Here is a 10,307-nt window from a genome sequence, read left to right on the forward strand (position 1 = left end):
CGGCTAGTGTATGTAAAATAGGAGCTACAAAATATCCACATCTTGTTGAGTATCACATTTAGTCTCTAAAGACTTAATTTGTCTGATCTGCAAGGCTGATTTGGACTTTATATTCCACTACAAGGTTGTATAATCCAAAATGTGAACTGCATCTGCAACATTCACAGCTGCAATTATGTGTAGGTAGTAAAATATTTAGACTCTTCAGTGCACACTTGGAAAAAGCTCTGATGCTTGTGCACAAAGAATACCAAACATAAAAATTCTACTCCAGTGATACATTATTTATTTCCTATTATTATTTGAAGCCTACTTTGTGTGGGGTTGGGAAAATCTGCCAATATAATTTCCGATTGCCGTATCTTCTAATGTCAATATTGAGATTATTAATTTATTAAGTATTGCAAATAGATTTATAAATGTATTATACCGTTATGTCTGGGCTAAATGTTAAAAAAAAGTTAAAGATAACTAGCTTGACTAAGAGTTGTGTTTTCTTTCTTTTTTATTATCATTATTTATTTATTTATTTTATCTTTGTATTGTGTTCCATCTGTACTATACGGTGTGGAGATAAACAACTGCTGTTTGTTTTTCGTGTTAGCGTACACTTATGGATGTACAGATTAATGACTGTGGGAACTACAGCTGCTACATTTGATCCTTGGTCTCTTTTCTGTTTTATGATAAGTGCCTTGTTATACTGTTTTTGTCTGTCAAATGTACAAAAACTCAATAAATACAGAAAAAAAACAAGTCAAATCAAATGCAAAATATTGTGGACCAAATATAAGTCTAATGTTATTGGTTTCTATGTACGCTAGAATATTAACCAATAGCAATGGCCTGGGCACGCACATACACACACACACACACACACACACACACACGCAGAGTCTAGTTCATATTATTATTACCCTGGTCAGACCATGAGCTAATAAAAGGCTGAAGCACAATTTGTTTATCCAGTGCTGACAAGACATAAGCAATACTGTAGAAAACAAACTACAGTAATATTCTGGGAGAAAATGGCTGACATCAATCATGTGTACATGCTCCTTTGCTCCATTAGCGCTAGGGTGGGGTTTGACAGCCAACACTAAATCTCTGTTTCACATAATATAACGATTTTTACACTTCACTCACAGTGACAAAAACATATTCATATGCACATGCCTGCCATGTGGAAGAAAATACGCACTAACTAGGTGTGTATTTACTGTGTTCAATAGCAAGTGTTAAACTAACAAATTAGCCTAAAATTGGCATAAAAAAAGAATTTTAGTGTTTGTTTACATGGAGTGCCTTTTAAAGCAATAGGCCTTTTTTGATTAGCATGACATATTTGACATAGCAGGAAAGGCACATGTGTTACTAGAAACATTCAATGTCTCTCTCATTGAAGTGTCCCAGCAATGACAGTGTGACAGTGTGAGCCAGAATGCACAATATCAGGACCCTGTAACCATGGCAGCAAAATCAAATTTATTGCGTACACCTGTGCCTTTCCTACTTTGACATGTCAAAAAGTCTTCCAGAAATGATGATATCACGATAAGGCAATTTTTTTGTTATTACACTCCAATTAAAGGTCTCATAGGAGACAATAAAAGCAGGCTACCACTAACAGGTTAGATGGTATCTAATTGATGAATTAGCTCTTACCACGTAGATGGATCACACACATTAAGTTTACTGTACATGCATGTGTACAGTGTGCATATAATAATTGGTATCATTGTATTACCACTTGCAGAACAGTTCCCACATGTTATGCTTTTTTATGCATGTGCAGATCTTTTAACAATTAATTTTCGCCATAGGCTAGGCCTACTAGTTTATTATCTTATTATCATAATCACACATACTTTGAGGCTGTTTACCTCTGAATCACTGACTTATACGTGTTTCACATTTGTAGACTAACTATTCACTGCAGGCCAGCACTGAAAGGGGCAGTTTTCAGCACTCTATAATAACCAGTGGATAGCCTATGTCACTGATTGGAATACCAGCTACAGCTGCATGGTTGAAGGGAGTAAAGTGCAAACCGGTTGTCCTTTGAATAAACTCCTGTACAAGTGTCCTCTACTGGGCCCCAGCTGCCATGGCGGGTCTGGAGAACAGATTGACTCGTCAACACAGTCCTGTCAACAACTTCGCGGTCATAACCTAACCCGGTGGAGACGATAAACCTACCTCAGTAAAACATACAACGTCGGATGGATATGGCATGGAGGGCTCAGAACAGGGGGGGGGGGCATGCACCCATTCGACATGTAACCTACGAAAAACTCAGAAAACTGTTGCCCTGGCTGCTTCAACTCCCAATTTCCAAACAAACCAAAAACGTTCGATGGAAATGAAAAGTCGGAAAACTTCTTTTCTTAGATGTTGTTCCAATAACATTTTGCATAGGCTCCTAGTGGTCGAAGTAAATAACATCCGAACAGTAACATTATAGCTGTTGTTATAGCCCCCCTTCCCCCCCCCAGTATACTGAAGCGTGTCGGCGCCGTGACAACAACGTTAGTTTCCGTGTCCTTTTAAAAACTTACCAACAGTTCTTGAGCCTGACCCCGAACCAAGCAGAAAGTACCAGATCCACATCATAGGCTACGGTCTCCGTTTTCACCCCCCGACCTGCCCTTGCTGTCCTGCCCCGCCGCGGGGCCGAAAACTGGGGGCAAAGAAGGCAAACTTATCCGATAGCACAGCTACAACGTACCGCCTATTGAACTTTTCAAGTTGAAGTCTCTTTTCTTTTTCTTCCGGCAAAACTAGGAGTACATTTGGCGTGAGGGTGGTGGGTTCGCGTGGCACAGAAGTATGGAGTCCAGTTTGTGGGTTGGGGTAAGCATACAGGCAGGAGCTGGAGGGGGGCTTTGGTGTGGCGGCAGGCAGGCTGGGTTTCGGTCGCTCGTGTATTGGTCCTGAGAGAGGCGGAGTCGGAGGCAGAGAGACGCAGAGCAGAGGTCGGCCAGACCGGGACATCGGTTTCCAAACTGCGGGCTAGGGACCGCTTACGGTCCCTACTGGCAAAATCAGTAACCTAGTTGTTTAGTTGAACCGTTACTCCGGACACAGCAACGTTAGCTAGCAGCTGTGCTGTTATTTTACCCACAGAGTAATGCAGAGACAGCTCACACAGGCGAGACATAGGCTACATAAAAGTGGGAACTGTTAGAGGACAAATCCTCCAGCTAAAATGAGGGTCAATACTGATATGGCTTTGGTTGATATAAAAAGATGTAGCTTAGGCCTAAAGGGGATTTTCCCAGATACCTGATAAAACTTTGCATGGGATCATTGTTTCAAAAGGTAAAATCTCTAATAAAAAAAGTAAAGGCTAACCAAAGAGGCAGCAGATATAATCATTAATATAATGTAGTCTGAAAACCATACTCCCATTAGTCTTTTCGGTTTTCCACTGCGTGGTATCTACTCAACTCGCCTCGGCTCTACTCGCTTTTTTTGGTTTTCCATTACGAAAAAAGTCCCTGGGACCTGCTACCAGGTACTTTTTTTAGTACTACCTCAGTCGAGGTTCCAAGCGAGCCGAGGCGATACCAAAAGGTGACGTGAAAACCTGCAGACCGCTGGTTGGTCGGAGAGAATCGTCACTTATGACTGCGTTGTTAGCAAACAAGAGTGCGGAGTGTGTTTCCAGAACAGACGGGACATTTAATACAAATCTAGCCCGACACCGACAGATTATCCATTATTATTTTATTTAGCTTTTCAAGTAGCGCATCAAACCCTCCCAAACTCCCCGGTCTTCTTCCTCTGCCCCCTGACAGTGTCCCCGCCGGCTCTGCTGTCCCAGATACATCCCAGTCGTTGTCATAAGCCTCTCCGTGACTCTCATAAAGATTATACGAAGTCCAACAGGTCAGAACCTGAGATCTCACCGGTCGGACATCGCCCACCAGACGGTCTGCGGCGGCGATTTTGCAAAGAGTGAATGCTCTGGAACACAAACAGTACACAGCACACATGTTTTGGTGTGTAATCATGGTTGCTAAAGTTCATGTACTTTATATAGCGTATAGTAAATACAGACTGCGACGCTGAACACATGCAAATGTTAGCTAACGTTACCAGGAAACGTAACTTACCCTTTTGTGTCGGCGAACAACCATCATGTCCACGTCTGAACTCCGTCAGAATTCCCAAACTCCGCGTTTTTTTTAGCGGTGATTTTTGTTGCTTCCTTCAGTTTCTTTTGAAACAAAACATTTCTTCTGGCTGCTGCAGGTAGCCGACGTGCTGTTGTGAGTCGCGCTGAAAATGACGTCATCACGCGTTGCTATAGTGACCAGCCACGCTGAGGCTATACTCAATCTGCAATGGAAAACGGACGAATAATGGGCCGAGCCGAGCCAAGGCGAGGCGAGCCGTAACCAGCAGTGGAAAAACGCCATAATGGCGTTTTTCCACTGCACTTATACAGGCCTATGGTCTAGTGTAGAATAACCCAAATACTTTGCTTATGAAATAGTATACAAACAAATATCTGATTATGGGACACTATGTGGTCTTACATTAGGCTAACTGCACAATAAAATAAAACACAAACAGCAAGCTTATGTTAGCCCTATTAGTTTCATATACAGGTAAATTGAAGTAAGCTGTGAAACAAGCTTTATTCCACAACATTACATTTTGCCAAGGCACCAAATAGTCATATACGTATGTATGCCATCTAACAATAAAAAAAAAAGGTAACATGTATTTTTTTTTTCATTTGAAGTCTCATTTCGATGAATGCTGCTAAGACAAAGTAACCTTTGGAATACACAGAAAATTCTAGCATAGTGCAACAAAGTGCCCCCTGCCCTCTGTGCTTACACGTTTGGGAGGAATTTATGACTTCTTCTCTATCTTAGCAACAACATATAGGGCAAACCAGCACTGGCATTTTCATTTTAAATTTCTCCTTCATCATTTAATCCCTCTCCTTTAGCTTGTATGAGGAAATATTTACATAATAATGAAATATTTACAATTCACCAGAATGTGGCACAAACAAAACCAGCGACCGGCTCGATATTGCTGAGGTGAAGGATGAAAAATAGTTTTTGAAACTGAAAAAAATAGATATGGAGGCAACAGATGGCACAGGGGAAAACTATTTTTGAGCAATCTTTTAACAGATGGTTTGCCTTGATGTGAGTTAAAAGAGGCAAATACTCGTATAAATCAAAGCATGATAGATTTTTAGTGTTAGCACAGCAAGTGAGAAATAGATGGATAGAAGGAGACTTCTTCTCTCCAACTGTATTACTGGTGCTCATATACAAACTCACCCACTTCTGCACAGAGGGAGGAATTTAATATTTAACAATCTAGATAGAGATAGAGAAGAAAGTATTGTCATGCTTTATATTGCTTTTTTCACTGCAATTTCAGTTGAATTGAATTAGAAGGAGTCAGAGACAGAGGGATGGAAGGACAGGAGGCTTCACCTATCAAACCTCTCTCCTCTTTATCATTGAACTGCAGCTGTGCACAGACAGACAACCCCCTTCAAACAAACCCCTCTTCTTGATAGCATGCTAACCTGGAGGCATATGATTGGGATGAGTCCCAATATCACACTCCTCCAGCTCACTTTATATTCATCCACGCTCTCCCTTATCAAGCCAAAGCCTTGTGCAGACTCAAACTACAGGGTTGGGTCTTAGCATGTCGGTCAGATCTGTTAAAACTTTGTCAAAGATTCCAGCTCGATAGCTTCTGCAAGGGCCTTATGTATTTCAAGTCTGTTATGATGAGTCCTGTGATGGCTGTGCATGTATGCTGCATAACCACTGTGGAAAACGGCAACAGTTGGCAGATATAATATTTTAATGAGCTTACAAAAGCAGACATAAGTCTCCTCAACACAATTCCTGAATATAATCAACACTAATAAAACTAAATGCTTGCTGAGGAGGAAGAAGATTTGTCAGTCAATGTTAAATGGATTTCGTTCGGCTCCCCTGGAGTTATCATTAATGTTAATGCCGAGCTGTTTCACAAATTATACAGCCTGATCCATGAACCAGAACGGTATAATCTGTTTTTGGGGGGCTCTCGGCTGCAAGCTAAAAGCAGAAAAGGGCTCAACTGTACTACTGATTGACACACAGCGTTTCACTAATGCCCATCAATTAGTTTAGGCTATCTATAAACAGCTCAGACCTAATTAGCCGCTAGCCAACAAATGGACTCATTAGGGGACATTAAACTCTAATATGAAGGTTGTTATTGACTCAATCGCAGGAGAAACCCAATTAGTGGCCAAATTTGGGAAATGACTCTGAGGTAGTGAGACGATCTGATTGGCGAAGAGTGGGTGTAGCAACCAGGGATGACTTTGCCTGTGGGTGAGTGGTGGCATTGAGAGAATGAGAGAGAGAGATTCAGCCAGAGATGTAGCGAGAGGTAAGAGAATGTGTACCAGAGGCAACACAAAGGGAGTTTGTGTGTGTGTGTGTGTGTGTGTGTATGTGTGTGTGTGTGTGTGTGAGTGTGAGTGGAGGGGGGGTGGGGGGACACACAGAGCAGAAGGGAAGGAGAATGAGTAAGGAAGCCGGCGGCAAGAAAAAGTATCAGGAGGTGGATGAGGAAAGCGAGAGATGAAGGAGGTGTGAGAATAAAGAAGAGAGAATCAGGGGAGATATTGTTGTAGAAAAAGATAGCAAATGAGGGGAGAAAGAAATTTGAATAAAATCTCATGGAAGTATTACATGCAAGCTGTAGAGGTATAACTAGATGTAGCTCTATTGTAACTTTGCCAACAAGAGCAGCCGAGTCCACTGTCAGCAAGAGCTTTGCTAATACATCACAATATCTACGGGGAGTGTGAAATGAGGGTGAGAGAGCAGTAATACAACTCATGAGAGCTTGACAAGTCAATGTCATGTCAGACTGCCATCGAGGTAGCTGCAAAATGAAGGCCCCTGAAGGACTGGCTCCTTCTCCGGTGTGAGTGTCTTGACATTCATCCAGCATTTAATAACCAGCGTACGGATGTGAAGGACATCTTTGTTTGTGAGTGAGAAAGCAATAGACAAAGGAAAAACAGTGAGGGCATATTAAAATCCTTCTCCTGCCCTACAACGCTCCAAATTGTCTAGCACCAACATATCTAGAAGAGCTCTTATTGTATAGTGCCTTATTGTCCCACTAGAGCACTATGCACCCAGACTTCAGAGCTACTTGTGGTTCCTAGAGGCTCTAAAAGGAGTTGGGAGCCAGAGCCTTCAGCTATCCGGCTCCTCTCTTGTTAAACCAGCCCCCAGTCTGGGTTCAGGGGGCAGAAACCATCACCACATTTAAGAATAACCTGAAACCCCTCCTGTTTGATAAAGCTTATAGTTAGGGAGTGAAGAGTTGCGATGTCCGCCTAGCCAGGCCCACCTGCTTCTATCATAGTCGTCAGATTTATCTACCCTATAATCAATAATTTCATAAAAGTAGAGGGAGCCAGGCCATTAAAGCCATGAAAAAGGGTGAGGAGAGTTTAGCCTGACCCCGACACCTCTCCATAACCTGTCTCTCTAGTTATGCTGTAACAGTTTTAGAATGCTGGGGAATTTTCTTTCCTTCAGTCCTTTGACAAAACTGAGCTGCTCTCTCCTCTCTCTTTCCATTTGTGCATCTTGTCCCAGGAATGCTTGTTTATAACCTAGTTCTGGGGAGTTTTCACCCCGTAGTCCTTATGTTTTCTTTTTGCCCAGCATATTTCCTTGGATTAGGATGGCAACAAAGTCTTGGTTGCAGCTGTCGCCCTGGTCCTGCTGCACTCCCTGCTACACCCTGTAGCGCCCTGCAGTGCCCTGCTATGACATGAACTGTTTTGACTATCATTTGTTGTCACTGTTCCTTTATGTTTATTTTGACTGTTATTGCCACTGTGCATCACCCCCCCTCCAACCGGCACCGTCAGACTCCACCTACCAAGAGCCTGGGTCTTGCCAACGTTTCTCCCTATAAGGGAGTTGTTCCTCGCCACTGTCGCACTAGTTGCTTGCTCTTGGGGGAATTACTAGAATTGTTGGGCTCTTGTACATCATAGAGTGTGGTCTAGACCTGCTCTATCTGTAAAGTGTATCGAGATAACTTTTGTTATGATTTGATACTAGAAATAAAATTGAATTGAATTGAATATAAGGGGACAATGCGCTTCTGGTTTCAGCAAATGTTTCACTTAGCCCATTACAAAGTTGTTATTCAGAGCAAAACACACCTAAACCACACCACACACACACACCTCCAGGCTTATTTGAGCAATCATATTAAAACAGATGCAAGGGCGCACATAGTTATACTTTCTTGCATACTTGCAGAATTTTTCCACACTCACCCAGAGCCTTCTTCATACTCCTCCAAATGCATTAATTGCATAAACATTCAATTATGTGACCAATACTTACCTACCATACCAACACTGACATTAGTTAGCAAAGCTGATATCTGGTCTGGTGGCACTGCAGGGACACCAGATAGGCATCAACAAACGAATCAGAAAGTAGTAAATGTGCTGTACTTATATAGCGCTTTTCCAGTCTTAACAACTGCTCAAAGCGCTTTTACATCAACAGGGAACATTCACCATTCAAACATCTTCATACACTGTGGCTGGGGCTGCCGTACAAGGTGCCACCTGCTCATCAGATAAACATTCACACACACTCACACTCCGATGCGCAGCACCCGGGGAAACTCAGGGTTCAGTATCTTGCCCAAGGACACTTCGACAATGACTGCAGGGGCGGGGAACGAACCACCAACCTTCTGATTGGCAGGCAACCGCTCTACCACTGAGCCACAGCCGCTCCATAGTAGTGTGTGTGTGTGTGTGTGTGTGTGCTTGTGTTTGTGTGTTGTGTGTGTGTGGGTTTGTGTGTGTGTGTGTGTGTGTGTGTGTGTGTGTGTGTGTGTGTGTGTGTGTGTGTGTGTGTGTGCGTGTGTGCGTGCGTGGTGTGTGTGTGTGTGTGTGTGCGCAACTGTCAATCTATAAGGCCCAGGCTGAAAATCAAATAAGGAACATATATTGATTTGGGATTTCAGAGGCAGGGGCCAATAACAATTTGAGTGAGAAACGCCTGAAGCATCAACAATTACCTACTTAATTAAACGGGACAAAATGATGCACAGATTGAAATCAGTTACACAGCAAATTGCAAAACACAAGGGTGATAATAAGTATAACAAACATAGCGTTTGCATAACATTATTGTAATGGAAAAATACAGGCATGTGGCTATTAAAGAATAAGATCAATCCCTGGGCTCTTGCAGTAAATGTTAATAGCTGGTGACTTCCACTGCTATGGGTCAATGGACAATTCACCCACTATACACCATACACCCATTCACCCCACCCAGTAGAGGTAATAATGGACCCCAATTGTACCACACTGAAAGCAATAATAAGTTATCAATTCAATGTAATGAAAACAGTAAAACATGCACAGGCACCAGGACTATGCAAGTCCATTTAACCGGACACAAGCCAGCAGTTGTTTCTGACGGATAAAGATCAACATGACTCGAAGCATAAAGCTGGAAGAGGTTGGATTTACTCTGTGTGCTGAACCAGCTCTCAAGGCAGCAGTCGTCCACGATCACATCTGGTCTCCAAACAACAGCCAGTGGCATTTCTAAATAACAGCCTCAAACAAGGTCAAGTGGTCCAGCTGGGCAATGGCCAATCTTTTCCCACTTATGCATAGTTAATAGACATCAGTTAAATGAGCACCCATCAAGGTTTCATCCCTCGGATTGTGTCCCTCTCTTTAGGCAAAATGAACTAACCGTTGCTTGTACAATCTTAGATGTCACTCTAAATGACGACATGACTGTAAATTGAGTTTAAGCGATGGTTGAGTAGAGAGAGTTGTGCACCAGGGGCAGTGTGCTGGAATGACACCGTCCTATGTGAGGCTCTTTGTAGGCATAAAGGTGCACTGAGGATCGTGCAGCAAGTACAGCCGAGGCTGATGGGAATACCATTCCTTTTGCAGGTAATGAGGTCATAAACCATAGTATTGGACAAATTGGAACTTGATGATGGCATAAAATGAAAAGTCAGGGGATCACCAAGTTATCTCATGTCATCATGTGGGGAGCATAAATGTCTGCACCAAATTCTTTGGCAATCCATCTAGTGAGACGTTTCACTCTGAACTAAAACTGTCAACTTGCTGGTGACACTAGGCAAGGCAAGGCAAGGCAGCTTTATTTGTATAGCACATTTCAGCAACAGGGCAATTCAAAGTGCTTTACACAAAATCATTAAAACAGATAAAACACAAG

The 10,307-nt window shown here is 42.5% G+C and overlaps 1 protein-coding gene across 1 annotated transcript in view; it reads right to left on the reverse strand.

The window, feature by feature from the left end:
* ldlrad3 (low density lipoprotein receptor class A domain containing 3) overlaps positions 1-3,083 on the reverse strand; it is a 76,523-nt gene extending 73,440 nt beyond the window's left edge. The window contains exon 1 of the mRNA XM_032523717.1: positions 2,559-3,083. Coding sequence (XP_032379608.1) covers positions 2,559-2,613 — 55 coding nt within the window. The 5' untranslated portion in view covers positions 2,614-3,083. The remainder of the gene's footprint in view (positions 1-2,558) is intronic.
* Positions 3,084-10,307: the final 7,224 nt, after the last annotated feature.

The sequence above is a fragment of the Etheostoma spectabile genome, chromosome 8 (assembly GCF_008692095.1).
Source record: "Etheostoma spectabile isolate EspeVRDwgs_2016 chromosome 8, UIUC_Espe_1.0, whole genome shotgun sequence".
In the NCBI taxonomy this organism is placed as follows: Eukaryota; Metazoa; Chordata; class Actinopteri; order Perciformes; family Percidae; genus Etheostoma; species Etheostoma spectabile.